The sequence below is a fragment of the Pelodiscus sinensis genome, chromosome 1 (assembly GCF_049634645.1).
Source record: "Pelodiscus sinensis isolate JC-2024 chromosome 1, ASM4963464v1, whole genome shotgun sequence".
Lineage (NCBI taxonomy): Eukaryota > Metazoa > Chordata > Testudines > Trionychidae > Pelodiscus > Pelodiscus sinensis.
This window is the reverse complement of record NC_134711.1, coordinates 334,446,140-334,468,951: the sequence shown is the minus strand read 5'-3', so window position 1 is coordinate 334,468,951 and position 22,812 is coordinate 334,446,140. Positions and strand designations below refer to the sequence as shown.

General features: G+C 46.8%; 2 protein-coding genes and 1 pseudogene across 2 annotated transcripts in view; all 3 read right to left on the bottom strand.

Moving 5' to 3' along the window:
• The window catches only part of LOC102444446 (olfactory receptor 52R1-like), a 130,627-nt gene that overhangs the window by 57,083 nt on the left and 50,732 nt on the right, over positions 1-22,812 (bottom strand). The window lies entirely within an intron of this gene.
• Positions 3,508-4,441, bottom strand: LOC142827743 (olfactory receptor 52E2-like; annotated as a pseudogene).
• LOC142818743 (olfactory receptor 52R1-like) lies at positions 13,583-15,205 on the bottom strand. Its single transcript, XM_075900547.1, has 2 exons — positions 15,202-15,205; positions 13,583-14,667 (listed from the first exon to the last, which is right to left on the bottom strand). Exons 1-2 carry the CDS (start codon positions 15,203-15,205, stop codon positions 13,583-13,585), a joined length of 1,089 nt encoding a protein of 362 aa, XP_075756662.1.

Below are 22,812 nucleotides of genomic sequence, written 5' to 3'. Positions count from 1 at the left end.
TTGTTTTAGCATTTAAACAATAACCACCTATATGTCTTAATGTATTCGTTAATAAGTTGTTACTTTGCAATAGGCGGAGATATTATGTAATCTTTAGTAGTTCTATTGGCTTATGTGCTCATGTCGTCTTGCTGCTAGACCTATCAAATCACTTCTCCTCCGTCCACCTGCTGACTATATAATCTATTGTATTGTGTTAATTAACCAGTGTTCACCAGGGGAACCCCTGCGTGTCACTCCATCAGCTGGTGTAATAAATCCTCGGCTTGTTTTCACCTGCATCCAGAGTGTCCTGGCTTATTTCCAACATGGATGGAGGGCACATGGATTTCCAGAGCTGAATTCTCTTCCTGCTCATTTAGGCAGTCTGGGGTATTTCTCTGGTGCAGAAGCACCTGTGTGTTTAAGCCCTGAAATGAGACTGAATGAACATTCCTGTCTGAGCCAAACCGGGGAGCCGTGTCCACAAGTATTCATGTTCCTAACACTCTGCAGATGCTAAACATGGTTTGATCTTCATCTGTAGGTAAAGGCTATGTGGGTGGGCACCAGTCCCTGATTTAGCTAGTGTGTTGTGCTACTTATGACCATTGTTTGTCCAGTGGAAGACTCCACAGATCCTGCTCCAGTTCCAGGCCCTTTGTACTAGCCCCTTGGCAAACACAGAGGGAGAAACAGGCCCTGCCCCACGTACCTTAAAACCAAATTAAGACAAAATGCAGCTACTGTGTGAAACAAAAGGATTAGGGGAGAGAGGGGGGTGTAATAGCACTAAGAAGGGCTGGTTACACAGGCTGCTGGGTGGGTGAGAGACAGCTCCAATGCACAACCCTGGCCTGGCTGTCAGCAGGATGTTCTGGGCCTTGCAGAGAGCCTGCATTTTAAAGAATTCTTTGGGCATGTGCACACCCATTACTGGGACAATTAGCAGTGTCCAGCTTCTTCACTGGTGGACCTGAGAGGCAGGTTGTGGGTGTTTCCGCCTTCACACCATACTTCAGTAATACACACATGCACACACACTCTACACTCAAGCTGTGCTGCAGCTAAGGACTCCCTTTCAGACCTGGGGCTAGGGTGAGTGCTCTGAGCAGCCCTAAGGTGTAAAAATGTAATGAGAAAAGCAGAAAAAGATTGTGAGGAACAGCTAGCCAAAAACTCAAAAAGAAATAACAAAATGTTTTTTAAGTACATTAGAAGCAGGAAGCCTGCTAAAAACCTGTGGGTCCCCTAGATGATCGAGCTATAAAAGGAGCAATCAAGAACAATAAAGCCATTGCGGAGAAACTAAATGATTTCTTTGCTTCAGTCGTCACGGCTGAGGACGTTGGGGAAATTCCTGAATCTGTACCGTCCTTTTTGGGTGATGAATCTGAGGAAGTTTGCAGATGATACCAAACTGTTTAGGATAGTCAAGACAGAAGCAGACTGTGAGGGACTCCAAGAAGATCTCACCAAACTGAGTGATTGGGCAACAAAATGGCAAATGAAATTTAATGTGGATAAGAGTAAAGTAATGCACATCGGGAAAAATAACCCCAACTACACGTACAGTATGATGGGGGCTAATTTGGCTATGACAAATCAGGAAAGAGTTCTTGGAGTTATCGTGGACAGTTCTCTGAAAACTTCCACATATTGTGCAGCGGCGGTCAAAAAGGCAAATAGGATGCTAGGAATTATTAAGAAAGGGATAGAAAATAAGACCAAGAATATCTTACTGCCCCTGTATAAAACTATGGTACGCCCACATCTCGAATACTGTGTATAGATGTGGTCACCTCACCTCAAAAAAGATATTTTGGCCTTGGAAAGGGTTCAGAAAAGGGCAACTAAAACGATTAGGGGTTTGGAACGGGTCCCATATGAGGAAAGGTTAAAACGACTGGGACTTTTCAGTTTAGAAAAGAGGAGACTGAGGGGGGATATGATAGAGGTCTATAAAATCATGAGTGGTGTGAAGAGGGCCGATAAAGAAAAGTTATGTATTAGTTCCCATAATAGAAGAACTAGAGGACACCAAATGAAATTAATGGGTAGCAAGTTTAAAACGAATAAAAGAAAGTTCTTCTTCACACAGTGCGTAGTCAACCTGTGGAACTCCTTGCCAGAGGAGGCTGTGAAGGCTAGGACTATAACAGAGTTTAAAGAGAAGCTAGATAATTTCCTGGAAGTTAGGTCCATAAAAGGCTATTAGCCAGGGGATAGAAATGGTGTCCCTGGCCTCTGTTTGTCAGAGGCTGGAGAGGGATGGCAGGAGACAAATCGCTTGGTCACTGTCTTCAGTCCATCCCCTCCGGGGTAGCTGGTGTTGGCCGCTGTCTGCAGACAGGCTACTGGGCTAGATGGACCTTTGGTCTGACCCAGTACGGCCGTTCTTATGTTCTTATGTAAGGTTCAAAAGGTAACAGGACCTTGAGGGCCTCTCCCCCCCATAAGTGACCTTCCCCTCCTCCCCAGCATACCTGGGATGGGAACTGTTGCAGCCTCCCAAGAAGCCTGCCTGTCGGATTGAGTCTGGTCAGGATCTGGCATGGGTTAGTGACCCAGTGCCTCCCTCAGTCGTACAGTAACTGGAAACTACCAGATCCCTTTCTGAACTGGGCAGTCCAGGTGAAAGTCCAGAGTCTGGCAACTGTAAATGGCACCCGGACACACAAGCCAAACCCCAAACTTTCTGGGTAAATCTGTAGCATTTCATAGTGCGAACCGTCTGTACCCGTCTTTGCCTTCTCCTGGACTCTTCACTCACATGCCTTTTGCTCAGGCGGCTGGAGCAGAGGTGCTGGTCTAGCAATAGGTGGCTCATTTGTCACACTGATACAGCACAGTGAGGACAATGAAAGCTTAGTGACTCTGTGCCCCTCCAGTAAGTGATACAGGCCGGGCCAGATTAACTCTTCTGGAGGCCTGGTTGATTAGACTCTGAGCCCCCTCCCCCAGGCTCTGAGATCGGCCAAAAAATGAGGGGCTCAGTGTGTGAGAAGGAGCTGCAGGTTGAAGCCGAAGGGCAGGTGCGGGAGAGGGATCTCACCAGGTGTGAAGGCTCTGCAGTGGATCTGGAGATGAGATGGTTGGAGTGAAGGAGGACTCTGCAGGCTGGGGCCGAAGGATTTGAACTGTGGGAGGGGACTCAGGTCAGAAGGATCAGGGTGTGGGTGGGAATTTGGGTGCAGGAGGAGGCTCAGGGTTGGGGTGTAGGTTCTGGGAGAGAGTCAGGGTATGTCTACACTGCCACCCTCATTCGAACTAGGGTGGCTAATGTAGGCATTCGAAGTTGCAAATGAAGGCCGGTATTTAAATATCTTGGGCTTCATTTGCATCTTACCAGGCGCCGCCATTTTTAAATCCCCCTTAGTGCGGACTGCGTGATCGCGGCTACACACGGCATGGAGTAGGTAGTTCGAATTAGGCTCTCTCACAGCACCAGGAGAAAATTTAAGGACCCTGGAGGAGATAAGAGCTTGTCCCGGATCTGTTTGGTCCTCACCCCGTAGATGATGGGGTTTAGCATGGGGGGCAATAGGAGGTAGATGTTGGCCATGAGAATGTGGAAATACAGGGCCACATTCTGGCCAAACCTGTGTGTCAGGAAGGAGAAGAGACCTGGGATGTAAAAGGCTAAGACAACACAGAGGTGGGAGCTGCAGGTTCCAAATGTTTTGAGCCGGGCGTTCTTTGTGGAGAGGTGAAAAATGGCCCCAAGGATTTGAGTGTAGGACAGAGCAATAAAAAACACGTCCAGGCCGGTAATGAAAAATGCCACAGAGAGGCCGTAGTAATTACTGATGGGAATGTCAGCACAGGCCAGCTTCACCACGGCGATGTGCTCACAGTAGGAGTGGGGGATGATGTTGGTTCTGCAATATGGCCACTGCCTTGCCAGGAAGAGATGGGGAATAAAAAGCACGCTTCCACGCAAAACCACAGCCAGGCCAATCTTGGTCACTACAGGGTTTGTCAGGATGGTGGAATGTCTCAGGGGATCACAGATGGCCACGTAGCGATCAAAAGCCATGGCCACGAAGATCCCAGATTCTATCACAGAGAAGCAGTGAACAAAATACATCTGGGTGAGGCAGGCACTGAACCTGATCTCCCTGGAATTGAACCAGAAGATGCTCAACATTTTGGGCTGGATGGATGTAGACATGATCAGATCAGTGACGGCCAGCATGCAGAGGAAATAGTACATGGGCTCATGGAGGCTCGGCTCCCTCTTCACGATTAATAGGATGGTGATGTTCCCCAAGAGGGTTATGATGTACATGGTGCAGAAGGGGATGGAGAGCCAGACATGTTTCCCCTCCAGGCCAGGGATGCCCAGCAAGATGAAGGTGGAGGGGTTGGTGAAGTCAGTGGTGTTGGAATCTGGCATGAAGTAAGGGAGGTGTCCAACTTTGAGATGGATGCCGAGGTTCTGGGGTGATGTTCATAGAACAAATGCCTGGATGGAGAGACAATGTTAATATCAGAGGGGTAGCCATCTTAGTCTGGATCTGCAAAAGCAACGAGGAGTCCTGTGGCACCTTATAGCCTAACAGATTTATTAGAGCATAAGCTTTCGGGGGTAAAGGCCTACTTCGTCAGATGCATAATCTTAATATGAAACACTTCCTGTTCGATATCTTCAAGTCACCATGGTCTCCTGAAATATATCCTAGAATATCAAGGATTCAGAGGAGAATATATCCAAGCCATTTAACTATTATCTTTGAAAAATCATTGAAGTTGGGAAAGAAGACTTGTAAAAGTCTTATAGGGTATGTCTACACTATGGGATAAGGTCAAATTAAGATATGCAACTTCAGCTATGTTAATTGCATAGATGAAGTTGAAGTACTGTACCTTAACTTTCTACACTGTAAGAAGTCGAAGGGACTTCAACAACAAAGGACAGAGAAACATTCTTTATGAGGGAAGATTAAAAGAACTGTATAAAAGAATTTGTATATTGTAGAAAAGGGGACAGTGCATGGGGACTAAAATGTTATTACAAGACAGAGGGAGAAAAATTATTCTGCATAGTTTGAGATAATAGGACAAAAATAATGGGCTTAAATTTCAGTGAATGAGGTTTAGGTTGGGCATTAGGGAAATCTTTCTAACTCTCAGGTGTTTAAGCACTGGAATACATTGTCTGGAGAAGTTGTGGAATTTCTATCCCTGGAGATTTTTAAAAGGTGCTGACACAGGAGACCAGGAGTGCAGGGCGCTGGACTTGATGACCACTCGAGATCCCTTGCAGAGCTTTGATTCTGTGACTCCATGAAATGTCAGGAATAAGTTCCTGGCTGTAAGAACAGGAGTGCATTGGAAGACGCCCCTCTAGATATTGTGGATACTCCTTTGCTGGAGGTTTTTCAAAGGCTGGATAGTTTAGACAAAAAAAAATCCCGTATCTTAGCAGGGAGGAGACCAGCCAACATTAATAAGCCCTTGAAACATGTGGTTTTATGATACTATAAGGCAAAATCCTGATGTAGACCAGGTTTTAATCGAACATGGAATCATAGAATCATTGAATCACAAAATCCCAGGGTTGGAAGAGACCTCAGAAGTCATCGATTCCAGCCCCCTGCCCAAGGCAGGACTGACCCCAACTGTATCATCCCAGCCAGGACTGTCAAGCCAGGACTTAAAAACCACTATGGAGGGAGATAAAGGTGTTACAAGGGCAATATTTAATCTTCTGTGTTATGCAGGAAATCAAACTGTATGAATTCCTTCTCAGATTAAACTCTATGAATCAATTGATAATGAAGTAGAGCTGGCATTTATGTTTATCCTGTCTCTCAACACATGCACAAGGAAATATTCAATTACATGAAATGTGGTGTATATAAAATTGATCGAAGACAACTGCTTACACAATCCATATTTGGCCTGTGTAACTCCTTGCCACACACAGTAACGGAGCAAAGAGCAGAGGTGAATGGGGCTTACAAATAGATTGCTCTCTCTATGCAGGACTGGTTGCACTAGCTGTAGTGAAGGCTGCCTGAAACATTCCACTAGAAGATCTCATTTTCACTTGCCTAGACCTTTGCCAAACTTTCACTGTTTGCATTCAAGTTTCCCATGTTGGATGTTTGCTTCTACCAGCATTTCGTAGAAAGTCATAGACTCTTAGAGCTGGAAGAGACCTCCGGAGGCCTATTACTTGAGAGGAAGAATGGCATTGCGCAAGAGGGTTTTTCTTGCGCAACAAGGGGCAGTGTAGATGCTCCTTCTTGCGCAATAGCCTCTTCTGAAAAAAATGGTGGCTCATTAGGTATGCAAATGAGACTCGGTGATATTCCACACTTAGCCTCATTTGCAAATTACTTGCACAAGAAGCCGTGAGTGTAGACACAGCCAAAGGGTTGTTGCTAAGGGATCAAATCTAGGGATGTGAATGACACGCTGACTATCCAACTTAAGTAAACGTTTGTCGGACAGTCGACATAGGAGTTGACTAGTCGCTTATCCCCCCTTGCTGTCTATATTAGAAAGAGGCAGTAGGAAGGGAGAGGGGGTGCTTCAAAGTGGCAGCACCACGAGGAGGTGGGCTCCATGGGCTCCATGCAGTGCTGACACTTTGAAATGCCACGTGCAGCCCAGGGGCGGGCAGCATGCAGTGTTTCAAAGCAGCAGGGCCACGTGGAGCCTGGGGTCATCTTGGGACTCCCAGCTCCTCTTGGCCCTGTGCTCCCTGCAGCGCTTTGCCTTTGTATTACAGGAAGAGCGCCGGGGCTGTTGCTACACTTCAAAGGCGGAGGTGCACTTATCGAGCAACTGAATTTTCGATGCCAATTGCACTGACTATTTGATTAGTCAATTCATCTAAATTGAACATTCCTAATCAAATCTCAGTAATTTTCATCAGTCACTATAATCAAAATATGTGGCAGCTTTCATTGATGGATATTGAAAATGCCCAGGAAAGGAAAGTCACCGTGAACGTATCCCCATTACAGAGACATAGGATGATAGGAGTTACTATAGAGAACTTTCTGGGTGTCTGGATGGTGAGTCTTGCCCACATGCTCAGGGTCTAGCTGGTCACCATATTTGGGGTTGGGAAGGAATTTTCCTCCAGGGTAGATTGGCAGAGGCCCTGGAGGTTTTTCGCCTTCCTCTGTAGCATGGGGCACAGATCACAGCTGGAGGGTTCTCTGCATCTTGGGGGTCTGCAAACTATTTGAAGGCTTCAATATCTGAGATCTAGGTGAGAGGAATATTCTAGCATTGGGTGGGTGAGATTCTGTGGCCTGCACTGTGCAGGGGGTCAGACTAGATGGTCCCTTCTGACCTTAAAGTCTATGAGTCTATGACATACAAACTGAACTCTAGGGAGAGGCTTCTTGGCCAAGGTCTCATAGGGTGTGTCTAGACTACATGGCTCCATCGACGGAGCTATGTAAAGTAGTTTACTCGACATAGTCAATGAAGCGGGGATTTAAATAATCCCCGCGTCATTAAAATAAAAATGGCCACCATGCTGTCCCGACAATCATAGAATCATAGAATCATAGAATAATAGGACTGGAAGGGACCTCAAGAGGTCATCGAGTCCAGCCCCCTGCCCTCAAGGCAGGACCAAGCTCCACCTACACCATCCCTGACAGATGTCTATCTAACCTGTTCTTAAATATCTCCAAAGAGGGAGATTCCACCACCTCCCTTGGCAATTTATTCCAATATTTGACCACCCTGACAGTTAGGAATTTTTTCCTAATGTCCAATCTAAACCTCCCCTGCTGCACTTTAAGCCCATTACTCCTTGTCCTGTCCTCAGAAACCAAGAGGAACAAATTTTCTCTTTCCTCCTTGTGACACCCTTTTAGATATTTGAAAACCGCTATCATGTCCCCCCTTAATCTTCTTTTTTCCAAACTAAACAAGCCCAGTTCATGAAGCCTGGCTTCATAGGTCATGTTCTCTAGACCTTTAATCATTCTTGTCGCTCTTCTCTGTACCCTTTCCAATTTCTCCACATCTTTCTTGAAATGTGGCGCCCAGAACTGGACACAGTACTCCAGCTGAGGCCTAACTAGTGCAGAGTAGAGCGGCAGAATGACTTCACGAGTTTTGCTTACAACACCCCTGTTGATACAACCTAGAATCATATTTGCTTTTTTTGCAACAGCATCACACTGTTGACTCATATTCAACTTGTGGTCCACTATGACCCCTAGATCCCTTTCCGCCATGCTCCTTCCTAGACAGTCGCTTCCCATCTTGTATGTATGGAACTGATTGTTCCTTCCTAAGTGGAGCACTTTGCATTTCTCTTTATTAAACCTCATCCTGTTTACCTCTGACCATTTCTCTAACTTGCTAAGGTCATTTTGAATTATGTCCCTATCCTCCAAAGAAGTCGCAACCCCACCCAGTTTGGTATCATCTGCAAACTTAATAAGCGTACACTCTATCCCAATATCTACATCATTGATGAAGATATTGAACAGTATGGGTCCCAAAACAGATCCTTGAGGAACTCCACTTGTTATCCCTTTCCAGCAGGATTTAGAACCGTTAACAACAACTCTCTGACTACGGTTATCCAGCCAATTATGCACCCACCTTATCGTGGCCCTATCTAAGTTATATTTGCCTAGTTTATCAATAAGAATATCATGCGAGACCGTATCAAATGCCTTACTAAAGTCTAGGTATATGACATCCACCGCTTCTCCCTTATCCACAAGGCTCGTTATCTTATCAAAGAAAGCTATCAGATTAGTTTGGCATGACTTGTTCTTCACAAACCCATGCTGGCTATTCCCTATCACTTTATTACCTTCCAAGTGTTTGCATAGGATTTCCTTAATTATCTGCTCCATTATCTTCCCTGGGACAGACGTTAAACTGACCGGTCTATAGTTTCCTGGGTTGTTCTTATTCCCCTTTTTATAGATGGGCACAATATTTGCCCTTTTCCAGTCTTCTGGAATCTCCCCTGTCTGCCATGATTTTTCAAAAATCATAGCTAAAGGCTCAGCTACCTCCTCTATCAGCTCCTTGAGTATCCTGGGATGCATTTCCTCAGGACCTGGTGACTTGCTGACACCTAACTTTCCTAAGTGACTTTTAACTTGTTCTTTGTGTATCCTATCTTCTAAGCTTACCCTCTCTCTGCTTGTATTCACTACGTTAGGCACACATCCAGACTTCTCGGTGAAGACCGAAACAAAGAAGTCATTGAGCATCTCCGCCATTTCCAAGTTTCCTGTTACTGCTTCTCCCTCCTCACTAAGCAGTGGGCCTACCCTGTCCTTGGTCTTCCTCTTGCTTTTAATGTATTTATAAAAAGTCTTCTTGTTTCCCTTTATGCCTGTAGCTAGTTTGATCTCATTTTGTGCCTTTGCCTTTCTAATCTTGCCCCTGCATTCCCGTGTTGCTTGCCTATATTCATCCTTTGTTAGTTGTCCTAGTTTCCATTTTTTATATGACTCCTTTTTTATTTTGAGATCGTGCAAGATCTCCTTGTTAAGCCAAGCTGGTTTTTTGCCATATTTTCTATCTTTCCTACACAGTGGAATTGTTTGCTTTTGGGCCCTTAACAACGTCCCTTTGAAATACTTCCAACTCTCCTCAGTTGTTTTTCCCTTCAGTCTTGCTTCCCATGGGACCTTACCTACAAGTTCTCTGAGCTTATCAAAATCTGCCTTCCTGAAATCCATAACCTCAATTGTGCTGGTCTCCCTTCTACCTTTCCTTAAGATCATGAATTCTATTATTTCGTGATCACTGTCCCCTATACTGTCTTCCACTTTCAAGTTCTCAACTAGTTCCTCCCTATTTGTTAAAACCAAATCCAGAACAGCTTCTCCTCTGGTAGCTGTTTCAACCTTCTGAAACAGAAAGTTGTCTCCAATGCAGTCCAGAAACTTACTGGATAGCCTGTGCCTCGCTGTGTTAGTTTCCCAACATATGTCTGGATAGTTGAAGTCCCCCATCACCACCAATCAGCTGATCCGGCACAGACTGGCAGTCTAGACGCGATGCAGTTGACAAGGGAAGCCTTTGTCAACCGCTCCGGTAAACCTCATTTCATGAGGCATATTGACGCGGTCAACAAAGGCTTCTCTTGTTGACCGTGCTGCGTGTAGACTGCCGTGCTGTGCCGGATCAGCTGATGATTGGCACAGCACGATGGCCATTTTTAAGTTAATGATGTGGGGATTATTTAAATCTCCACTTCATTGACTAAGTCGAGTAAATTCTGTCCGTCGACAGAGCCATGTAGTCTAGACGCACCCGCAGAGCCTCAGTGGCAGGATGACAGACAGAACCCAAGAGTCCTCACTTCCCTGTAACCACGGTCTCTCCGTCACACCAAGAGGAAAATGGACTGTGGCTCTGGCAGGGCTGTTCATAGCTCGGATACAGAGGGCAGGGTGGGAGAGGCCTCAGCCTTCACCATCCTCTCAAGGCGAATCTGAGGTTTCCAAAAGTAGCGGGAGTTTGTGACAGGGACATTAAAGTTCATAACACTGGAGCAAACTCAGTGCTTTGGAAGAGCTCTGGGATGATGAATGCCTGTGCAGAGCAGAAAGGATCATAGACTTATGAACTGTCCCTTTACTCCCATGCTGCACTGGGTTTGTGCGACAGGTGAATTCCTCAGCAGGAGCTGGTACCTGTGAATTCTGGGAGGGACGTGAATTCTGGGAATCCCCTTTAAAGTAGTCGCGTTCCGCACCTCTCTCAGCCCAGAGTCTGCAGCAGCATCCCATGCCTAGCGCTGGCGCAGGGACAGCTGTGAGATGTGCACACTGGGAGCCAATGTCCATCGCCAATCAGGACATGTCTGCACTGGGGAGTTATTTCGAAGTATCAAAGTGAGCATCCACACAGGAATCCCGTTATTCCGAAAATATTTCGAAATAACGGGCTTGTTATTTCGAAACGAGTAACCCCTTTTGTAATGAGGAGTGACTGCAATACCTGGCAATGGTGATGACATAATGCTGCTGTTCATTGTCTCATGTCACACAGCCACTCAGGAGAGTGTTGGGGACTGGACCCGAGTCCTGCCATTCACACTAGCCATCAGGTTTGAGTTTCACACACTGTGCGATCGCACTAAAGTGATCTCAGATGAGCTGCAGGACAACCCACTGCTCAGTGATTATTCCCTAAGTATTTTAGAAGAACTAGAAGGTTATTCCTGATATTCGCTAATCAATGGAGAGCAACAGCACAATTCCCCAAGCAGATGCATTATTCCGGCTGGTTCATCAACATCCGGAGTCTCCTCATTGCCACTAGACCCCATTTCACCCAGGGAAAGAACAAACGGCAAAGTGGGAAAAAAATTCTCCCACCTTAACCTAATCTGTGTCTATTCTACGATCCTCTTCCACAAGAGGAAATGCAAATGGAGAGCTCATTTGCATATGTTGCACTCTCATTTGCATTTCCCCCTCAGACCCCTTTTGCACAAGTGGTTTTTGTGCAAAAAACCACGGTGTAGACGGCTTCATTTTGTGCCAAAAACCCCTTTTGTGCAAGAGCTTCAAGGAAGAACGGCTCTTGTGCTAAAGGTGGACTTTTTTGCACAAAAACCTCTTGAGCAAAAGGGATCAGAGGAGGAAATGCAAATGAGCATGCAACATATGCAAATAAGTGCTCCATTTCATTTCCTCTTGTGGAAGAGGATCGTAGTATAGATGCAGCCCTACTGTGTCCATGCCCAGAGTTTAGCTGGCACCAGACGGATCGGGCTGACTAGCTCCCAAACCTCTCTGAGGCTCTGACCTTCTCCACAGGGGCCTCTGCCTTGTACTCAAATTGTAAGTAGGAAAGGAGGGATTTCTTAAGTGGAGCCTCCTCACACTCACGTTCATCAATCTGAATTGTCTCCCAGGCCTCAAGGGACACTGGCAAAGCCATGGGGAGTCCTTGAGGTAGCCCCTGCCCTGCAGCCCGTCCCACCTGACTGTTGCCGTGGTCTCTCTGTGAGGTCACTGCCTCCCAAGCTCCTTCAACCAATACGCTGAAGTCTTGCAAAAGACCCTTGTGATGTCACGCCTACAGAGCCAATGTCCTGCTACTGGCCAGAGACTTTACATGTTTGAGCTGCTCCCCTTGTGTCACCTTTACACCTAGGGAGCAGGCAGGCTACATATGAAAAGAGCAGAGGCTGCTCGATGTGCCGCACTGAGGTTTACATAGATTTGCAGCCTGTAAGGCCACAAGAGACAAAAAAGCTTCTTTCGAAAGAGACTTGCAGTCTAGACATAGTCTGAGTGTACATATAAAGCTGATTACATAAGAAATAAAGACAAATGCAAACTAAATCCTTTAAACTGGACAGGATTTTATTCAGCCTCACGCTGCTAGCTACTATAAACAGTCCACCCAGCTTTCCTGTCCATTGCTTCTGAGGCACGTGGAATTGGACATTGTAAGAAGGAGGGATGATAGGTTTGACAGACCATTTGTCTTGCCCAGTATGGCCTTTTTAATGTTCCTGTGAAGACTCCTGATATCTCTACCACCGTTGTAAACCACTAGACCCCACTCCCTTCAAAGAGCTGAGATAGAACCTGAGAGTTGTGATGGGTCCTTCTTTCTGAAGAGTTAGCAATGCAGTGAGAATATCTATTAAAATATTAAACCTAAACAGTGTCACTTAAGATACTTGCCACACAATGTCAGGCCATGTTAGTATTAGAGTAGAGTATATTTTCATTTTCTTTCTTCTATAGTAGATATATACAGTGCTCCTGACCCCTAATTGCTTGTTATCTGCCAGAGCGTAAGTAACCCCTACCAATATCTGAGATGGCTTCTCTCCAGCTGGAGGTGGGCAATGGAAGTGAGGATGATACAGTCAGGCTCTGTCTACACTGGCGGGTTCTTGCACAAGAACAGCCATTCTTGCGCAAGAATCCGCAGAGCGTCCACACTGCCCGCCCGCTCTTGAACAAGAACATTTGCAGTACGGCGTAATAAGAGAAGGCTTCTTGCGCAAGAGCTATGCTCTTTTCTAACAGGTGTAAGCTTTCTTGTGCAGCAGCTCTTGTGTAAAAGGGCAGTGTGGATGATCGGTGGGGGTTTCTTGCACAAGAAAGCCCTATGGCTAAAATGGCCATCAGAGCTTTCTTGCTCAAGAGAGCATCTACACAGCCATGGGTGCTTCTGTGCAAAGGCAAGATGTTCTTGCGCAAGAAGCCGCCAGTGTAGACAAAGCCTCAGTGATGGTTGGGAGGGCCAGAGCATTCTGCACAGCCTGGCTCACCTGCACAGATGGGCCCTTCAGTTGTTGTTGGCCATAATTCCTGGCTAATGGGAGCAACAGGAGAGGGGCATCCAACTGAGGGCAGCATAAAGCTGGAGTTTCAATGGCACTTCTTGCAACATCGCTCCAGAAGTGTATGGAGGGCCAGAAGCACACAAAGTCACCTTGCTCCCGCCCCACTAGAAAGGGCTGGCCCAGAAAATGGGAGCATTATGAATGTAGCCCATGCCTCTGGGCTAAGGAGACGCTTAAGTTCCTAAAGCTCCTTTCCTAATCCAGCCCTGAATACAGGAAATAGGGCCCAGGGCCACTTCACCAGCCAGCTCTGCACTGCACTCAGCCTGAGAGTCAAAGCACCACGAGAAAACTTAAGGACCCTTGACGAGAAAAGAGACGGAGGAGCGTGTCCCGGATCTGTTTGGTCCTCACGCCATAGATGATGGGGTTTAGCGTGGGGGGCAATTGGATGTAGATGTTGGCCACGAGAATGTGGAAATGCAGGGCCACGTTCTGGCCAAACCTGTGTGTCAGGAAGGAGAAGAGACTGGGAATGTAACAGGCTAAAACGGCGCAGAGGTGGGAGCTGCAGGTCCCAAAAGTTTTGAACCGGGCGTCCTTTGTGGGGAGGATAAATATAGCCCTGAGGATCTGGGTGTAGGACACAGCAATAAAAAACACGTCCAGGCCTGTAATGAAGAATGCCACGGAGAGGCTGTAGTAACTACTGACTTGGATATCAGCACAGGCCAGTTTCACTATGGCTATGTGCTCACAGTACGAATGGAGAATGATGTTGGTTCTGCAGTATGGCCATTGCCTTGCCAGGAAGGGATGGGGAAATACAAGCACGCTTCCACGCAGAACCACAGCCAGGCTGATCTTGGCCACCACAGAGTTTGTGAGGATGGTGGAATGTCTCAGGGGATGGCAGATGGCCACATAGTGATCCAACGCCATGGCCACGAAGATTCCAGATTCTATTGAAGACAAGGTGTGAATGAAGTACATCTGGGTGAGGAAGGCCCTGAAATTGATCTCCCTGGAATTGAGCCAGAAGATGCTCAGCATTTTGGGCTGGATGGTTGTGGACAGGACCAGGTCGTTGATGGCCAGCATGCAGAGGAAATAGTACATGGGCTCATGGAGGCTTGGATCCCTCTTCACAATGAAGAGGATGGCGATGTTCCCCAAGATGGCTAGGATGTACATGATGCAGAAGGGGATGGAGATCCATATGTGGGCTGCCTCCAGGCCAGGAATTCCCAAGAGGATGAAAGTGGAGGGGTTGGTGAAGTTGGCGGTGTTAGAATCTGACATGTAGTAGGGGAGGTGTCCAACTCTGAGGAGGAGCTGTGTTTCATGCAGATACCTGGAATGTCCACGACTTCCTGTATGTGACCTGGGTCTACGGGTGATGTTCACAGAACAAATGTCTGGGTGGAGAGACAACGTTAATATGAAACACTTCCTGTTAGATGTCTTCAAGTCACCAAGGTCTGATGAACTGTATCCTTGAATATCAAGGATCCAGGTGAGAATACGGCCAAGCCATTAACTATTACCTTGAAAAGTCACTGAAGATAAGAAAGATTCCAGAAGACTAGTAAAGTGCATACATACGCCTACTTGTAAAAATGATGAAAAGGACAACCTAGGGAATTACAGACCAGTCTGCTTAACTGCTGTACCAAAATAAAATAATCATCATCATCATCATCAGGGCTCAACAATTACGGCAATCTACTCGCCCATGGTGAATAGATTTTAGCTCGGCACAGCGCCGCAGCATGATCAGTGTATGTGCAATGTGCCAAACCACAAAGCTGGTGAGCGGGACTCACCACCGCTTGTCAAGCCCTGATAATAATAATAATAATAATAATAATACAATTAAGGAGATAACTATGATATTTGAAAATCATTGAATATAGGAAAGATTCCAGAAGACTAGTAAAGTGCATACATACGCATACTTATAAAAATGGTGAAAAGAACAACCACGGGAATTACAGACCAGTCAGATTAACTTCTGTACCAAAATATAATAATAATAATAATAATAATGGAACAACTAAGGAGTCCATTTATATCTACAAATATCTACAAGATGGTAATGTGATTTGTAATAGTCAGCATGGATTTGTCAGAAAGTAATCATGTCAAACCAACCTGTTCGCTTTCCTTAACAGGTTTTGAAGTCTTGTGGATAAGGGGAAAGCCACAGATGTGTTATATATAAACTTTAGTAAGGCAGAGAAGAGCAACAACAACAAAGGACTGGGAAACATTATTTATGAGGGAAGATTTACAAAATTATATAATCTAGAAAAGAGCATGGTGGATGGGGACTAAAAAGTTATTACGAAGAAAGGGAGAAAAATTCTACTGCAGAACTCCCGAAGACAGGACAAGAAGCAACAGTGTTAAATTGCGGCAAGGGAGGGTTAGGTTGGGCATTAGAAAAATCTTTTTAACTGGCACAGTGATTAAGCACTGGAATAAATTGTCTGGGGATGTTGTGGAATCTCCATCATTGGAGACATTTAAGAGGAGACGACTCAGGGAATGAGAGGTGGAGGGCCCCGACTTGATGACCGCTCGAGATCCCTTGCAGTGCTTTGATTCTATGACTCCATGAAATGTCAGGAAAAAGTTCCGGGCTGTAAGAACAGGAGTGCATTGGAAGACGCCCCTCCAGACGTGGTGGATACTCCTTTGCTGGAGGTTCTTCTAAGAAAGCTGGATAGTTTAGACAAAAGAAATCCCGTATCTTGGTAGGGAGGAGGCCAGGAGACCCTAACAGTCCCTTCTAAATGGTATTAGAGATGCTAATTGGGGAGACTATCTTTGTAAAGGGTAAGATAGCCAGAGACTTTGTTGAGACCCCCGCGTAGAGTGTCAAATTTTAGCATGAATAACAGTTCAGAGGATTCCCTTTCAAGTGCAGATTTAAAAGGTTTTTGAAGCAGGATGCAAGTAATTAAGTCGTTAAGACCCCCCTTCCCCCCGCATCCCCTTCTGTTCTGAAATTTGATTTGTTCTTTTCATATCTGTTCGTTTTTTAATTGTATCCTTTGGTATATGGTTGTGACAATTTACTTCCACTATTTGATCTGAGGAAGTGGGTCTGGCCCACGAAAGCTCATCACCTAATAAACCATCTTGTTACTGTTTAAAGTGCTACATAGTCCTGTATTTTGTTTCAGTCCCTTCTAACTCTGTGATTCTATGATGTTAAATTCTGGTGCATACCAGGTCTTGGTCAAATTCTAGTCACTAGGCCAAACAATGTGCCTCATTGTGGGGCTGGAGCACACAAAAATCTAACAGGCTGTTTCTTGGATCAGTGGTCCCCAACCCAAAAAAGGTTCCCTACGACTGGACTAGATGGTCTGTTGTAACTTAAATGCTATAAATTTACAGATGAAGAATGTAGATCAGGCATTTAGAAATGGAGTGCTCCCTCTGTGCAGGACTGGTTGCCCTAACTGTAGCGAAGACTGTCGGAAACATTCCATTAGAAGAGCTCATTATCACTTGCTTATAGGTTTGCCAAATGTTCACTATTGCAATTGAAATTCTCCATGTTGTCTACTTCCATCTACGGGCATTTTAAAAAAAACTCCGAGACACGACAGTCCAGGTGACTTCTCGAACGACTAGGAGAGAAATCCTTTTAACAAGGCTGAAAGATTCTCGTGATTGTTCTGGTGAGGTTCCCTTGCACTGCCGGGCTTTCTGGGATATAAACGTCATAAAACAGGTCCGGCAACTTTAACAGCCAGAGTGCTGGAACCCCAGAGAGGGGGAAGAGGCTCTGTGTCTTTACACACAGCTGGCTCCTCAGCCCTTTGCTAAAAGATCCTGAGACACTGACGTACAGATGGCTGGGGGCTGGGCATGTCAGACAGGGAGGCACAGCAAACAGGGACATTTTAGCCTGGATACTGGAGCAAAGTCACCACTTTGGCAAGGGCACTGGGATGTTTAATGCCTGGGCTGAGGAGAAAGGAACATAGATATTTGCAATCTCTCCTCAATACCATGTGGCACTGGGGTTGTGGAGCAGGTGAGCTCCTGAGGAATGGGGTGTTTACCTGTGAATCCTGAGATGGAAGTGTCTTCCCTGGGAATCCCCCTTGGGCAGCAACGTCCTGCATTTCTCTCAGCCCAACGTCTGCAGCACCGTCGCAAGCCGAGAGCCAACACAGGAGCACACACAGTTTGTTATATAGCTCTGTGCAGTCTCGGGGGATTGCTCATTGTCTAGGAGAGAAGTGGCCTTTGGATATATAGAAGCTGCGTAGAAGTCTGGCTGGGCTTCCGGGCTATTTATCCAGCTTTAGAAGTCAACACTAATTAAGGAACTTTCCCAAAGGGCGAGGAGAACTCCTGGGCTCTGGGCTGAGTCAGAGAGGAATTGGCTGCTCTGTGTGCTTGTGTGCACTGACCAATTATAGTTCATTAGTAAGAAGACTAGGAACAGTCCCTAGACCCAGCAAGGCCTCATACTCTGAATATGCCCAGGTAGGATGGGGAGACAGAAAGATCAGGAGACCGGTGACTAATTGGAAACACAAACACTGTCTGTGTGCACTGAAGGTGAATTGCTAAAGGATCAAAGCTCAGTCATTTTCGTAAGTCACTAGAATCTAACTATGTAGCAACTTTCATTGATGGCTCCCGAAAACACCCGGGAAAGGAAAGTGGCCAGGAACGTGTCCCAGCTCCGTTACACAGATAGGTAAAGTGAACTCTAGGGGGAGGTCTCTTGGGCAAGGTCTCCCAGAGACTGAGTGGCAGGACGACAGACAGAACCAGGAGTCCTGACAACCCTATGACCATGGTCCCTTCATCCTGCCAAGAGGAAATTGGACGTTGGCTGTGGCAGAGCTCGTTCCTGGTTGGGATGCAGGGGGCAGGATAGTAAAGGCAGCCTGAGCCTTCATCATCCCCTCATGGCAAATCTGAGGTTTCCAGAAGTAACTGGAGCCGTAAGCTCCCTACTGCCATGACATGCGCGCTCTGGGAGCCAACAGCCACCTTCACTCAGAGACCTGCCAACACGCCAGTCACTTAGGGTCACTCTGCTCTTTGGGTATGTCTATACTACAGCGCTATTTGGAATTAACTTAATTCGAAATATTTAACTTGAATTAAGCTAATTCGAAATAACACATCTAGACCCAAAAACTAATTTGAAATAGCGTTTTGCTATTTCGAAATAGCACGTCCACACTGGATTGCATTTCAGAGCAGCTAAGACCAGTTACAGCAGGGCATCAGGTCAGTAGTTGCTTTGGGTATGTCTACACTACAAAGTTAATTCGAATTAACGGACGTTAGTTCGAATTAACTTTGATAGGCGCTACACAAGCGCTCCGCTAGTTCGAACTTAATTCGAACTAGCGGAGTGCTTAGTTCGAACGAGGTAAACCTCATTGTACGAGGACTAAGCCTAGATTGAACTTACTACTTCTAATTAAGGGGTGTGTAGCCCCTTAATTCGAACTAGTGGGAGGCTAGCCCTCCCCAACTTTCCCTGGTGGCCACTCTGGCCAACACCAGGGAAACTCAACTGCCCCCTCCCTGCCCCAGGCCCCTTAAAGGGGCATGGGCTGGCTACGGTGCCCGTGCCAGGTGCAAGCCTGCCAGCACTCAGCCAGCAGACCCTGCACCTGGCACAGTACAGAGCCAGCCACCCGATGTCCCCCAGCCCACCCCCTCTTGCCGGGACCAGGCTGGCGGCTCCCGGGAGCTTTCCCGGGACCGCAAGAGGCGGGCACCCGCCTGGTCCAGTGCAGACATCGTGGACTTCGTCCACGACCTCCGCACTAGGCACAGGAAAGTGGCCGTCTAGGGCAGGAGAGCTGCCAGCCTGGCCACCCAGGAGCAGGTTTGCATGAAAATCAAGGTGGTCCACTGAGACCCCCGACCCTGAGCCCTGAGCCCTGAGCTTATAATGGCCGGACTGGGTCAGACCAAAGTTCCATCTAGCCCAGTAGCCTGTCTGCCGACAGCGGCCAGAACTAGGGACCCTGGAGGGAATGGACCAAAGACAGTGACCAAGCTATTTGTCTCATGCCATCCCTCTCCAGCCTTCCACAAATTTCAGCCAGGGACAACACTTCTACCCCCTGGCTAATACCACTCCATGGACCCAACCTCCATCACTTTATCTCACGTCTCTTTAAACTCTGTTCTAATTCTAGCCTTCACAGCCTCCTGCAGCAAGGAGTTCCACAGGTTGTCTCTTTGCTTTGGGAAGAAGAACTTTCTGTTATTAGTTTGAAGCCTGCTACCCATTCCTTTCCTTTGGTGTCCTCTAGTCCATCAATTATGGGAACTAATGAAGAACTTTTCTGTATGCACCCTCTCTACCCCACTCATGCTTTTATAGACCTCTATCATATCCCCCCTCCATCTCCTCTTTTCTAAGCTGGAAAGTCCCAGTCTCTTTAGCCTCTCTTCATATGGGACCTGTTTCAAACCCCTCATCATTGTAGTTGCCCTCCCCTCTCCCACTCTCTCTCTTCCCCTCTCCCACCTCCTTTTCCCAGTCTCCCCCAGTTTTGTTCAATAAAGAGAGATTCTATTTTTGACCACACGTGTCCTTTATTTTGTACATCAGAAAGGGGGGCTAGGGAAGGGTAAGTGAAAGGAGGTGAGGGAGGAATGGGGTACGAGCCCCCGATGGGGAGGACTGGGGTGGCTCTGTGGGCTTTTAGGGGTGGAAGCTCTCCTGCAGCCCCCCAATTGCCCCCTCTCCCCAGATGGCAGCCTGTGGCAAGTGCAGCCGGGCTGATGGTTGAGTGCTTTGATGTACCCAGTGTGGGTACTCCAGGCAATCCAAGCCAGGACTGCTTTGCAAGCGGGGCACCCCTGAGAACTGTCTGTCCAGGGTGGGGGTCTGGACCCTTTAAGCACAGCCCTCGGCTAGCCTGAGACAGCAGCTCCACGCTCTAAGTCCTCATCTGATGCCCTGATGGCACTGCTTCTGGCCATCCTTAACCCCGATTCAGGGTCCACTCTGTGTGGACATGCTAGTTCGAATTAGCAAAACGCTAATTCGAACTAGTTTTTTAGTCTGGATGCGTTAGTTCGAATTAGTGCTGTAGTGTAGACAGACCCTCAGTGTGGCTGATATCCGAGGTATCTGAGGCTCGTGCTTAAAGGGAGCCCCCTGGACTCGGGACACCACAGCACTCGGCCATGCAGAGCCAGAGCTGCCCCTGGGCATGCCAGTGCATCTCGTGGGGTCGTTGCCGTCAGCATGGTGTCTATGATTATAGAATCATAGACACCAGCTGTTTGTCGGCAGATCGGGGCAGTCTGGATACTCCCCTGCCGACATGAAAGCCCTTTATTGACCTCCCCGGTAAACCTCATCCTACGAGGCATAACGGGGAGGTCGATAAAGGGCTTTCAGGTCAGCATGGAAGCATTCAGACTAACGCACTGAGCCGACAAACAGCTGATTAGCTGTTTGTCGGCTCAGCGCGGCAGCCATGTAAATTTAAATGAAGCCGCGATTATTTAAATCGCGGCTTCATTTCCCTTTGCTGATCAGCCTAATCTACATGGCTCCATCGATGGAGCCATGTAGTTTAGACACACCCCTAGACTCCACTTCTGCTCCCGCTCAGAGACCTGCAAACACATCAGTCTGCAGGAATAGATTCAGTGAAAGCCTCCCAAACAGGGAGTTCCTTTGGATGGGGTGGAGCTAGGGGCCTCTCCAAAAACTGCCATGGAACAAGGACGGCCCTGTAGGCAGAATACAGACTGGACTAGTGTTGTATTGCATTTCTTCTCTTCTGCTTCATCTCCTTTCAGTCTCTCCCACCTTCAGTTGAATTCAGAAGTACCAGGCTCAGGCAAACAGTCCAGCACTGTGCTGGATTGTAGGGTAAACTGAGGCAGCCCTAAATGTGCTAATAGGCCTCTAAACAGCATAACTCCATTTTAGGGTTAAGGCCTAAGAACACCACAGTCAGGATAAGAACTGCAGACAGTGGAACGACCCTAGGCACCATAGCAACCACATTCTAAAACACTCAAACTGAACTCCAGTTAGTAACCTAACACATTTTGCTTAAAATAACATTCATAAATTTGCTTAACTGTCTTGCTTCTTGCTTCACTCCTAGATAATGAGCCTGAGAACCCAGTGCTGCACCAACTCAAAGCCATACCCGCCTGCTATAAGAAACATCATCATCATAAATGCAAACTAAATGTTATTACTGTTTTGCTAACATTGTTTTAGCATTTAAACAATAACCACCTATATGTCTTAATGTATTCGTTAATAAGTTGTTACTTTGCAATAGGCGGAGATATTATGTAATCTTTAGTAGTTCTATTGGCTTATGTGCTCATGTCGTCTTGCTGCTAGACCTATCAAATCACTTCTCCTCCGTCCACCTGCTGACTATATAATCTATTGTATTGTGTTAATTAACCAGTGTTCACCAGGGGAACCCCTGCGTGTCACTCCATCAGCTGGTGTAATAAATCCTCGGCTTGTTTTCACCTGCATCCAGAGTGTCCTGGCTTATTTCCAACATGGATGGAGGGCACATGGATTTCCAGAGCTGAATTCTCTTCCTGCTCATTTAGGCAGTCTGGGGTATTTCTCTGGTGCAGAAGCACCTGTGTGTTTAAGCCCTGAAATGAGACTGAATGAACATTCCTGTCTGAGCCAAACCGGGGAGCCGTGTCCACAAGTATTCATGTTCCTAACACTCTGCAGATGCTAAACATGGTTTGATCTTCATCTGTAGGTAAAGGCTATGTGGGTGGGCACCAGTCCCTGATTTAGCTAGTGTGTTGTGCTACTTATGACCATTGTTTGTCCAGTGGAAGACTCCACAGATCCTGCTCCAGTTCCAGGCCCTTTGTACTAGCCCCTTGGCAAACACAGAGGGAGAAACAGGCCCTGCCCCACGTACCTTAAAACCAAATTAAGACAAAATGCAGCTACTGTGTGAAACAAAAGGATTAGGGGAGAGAGGGGGGGTGTAATAGCACTAAGAAGGGCTGGTTACACAGGCTGCTGGGTGGGTGAGAGACAGCTCCAATGCACAACCCTGGCCTGGCTGTCAGCAGGATGTTCTGGGCCTTGCAGAGAGCCTGCATTTTAAAGAATTCTTTGGGCATGTGCACACCCATTACTGGGACCATTAGCAGTGTCCAGCTTCTTCACTGGTGGACCTGAGAGGCAGGTTGTGGGTGTTTCCGCCTTCACACCATACTTCAGTAATACACACATGCACACACACTCTACACTCAAGCTGTGCTGCAGCTAAGGACTCCCTTTCAGACCTGGGGCTAGGGTGAGTGCTCTGAGCAGCCCTAAGGTGTAAAAATGTAATGAGAAAAGCAGAAAAAGATTGTGAGGAACAGCTAGCCAAAAACTCAAAAAGAAATAACAAAATGTTTTTTAAGTACATTAGAAGCAGGAAGCCTGCTAAAAACCTGTGGGTCCCCTAGATGATCGAGCTATAAAAGGAGCAATCAAGAACAATAAAGCCATTGCGGAGAAACTAAATGATTTCTTTGCTTCAGTCGTCACG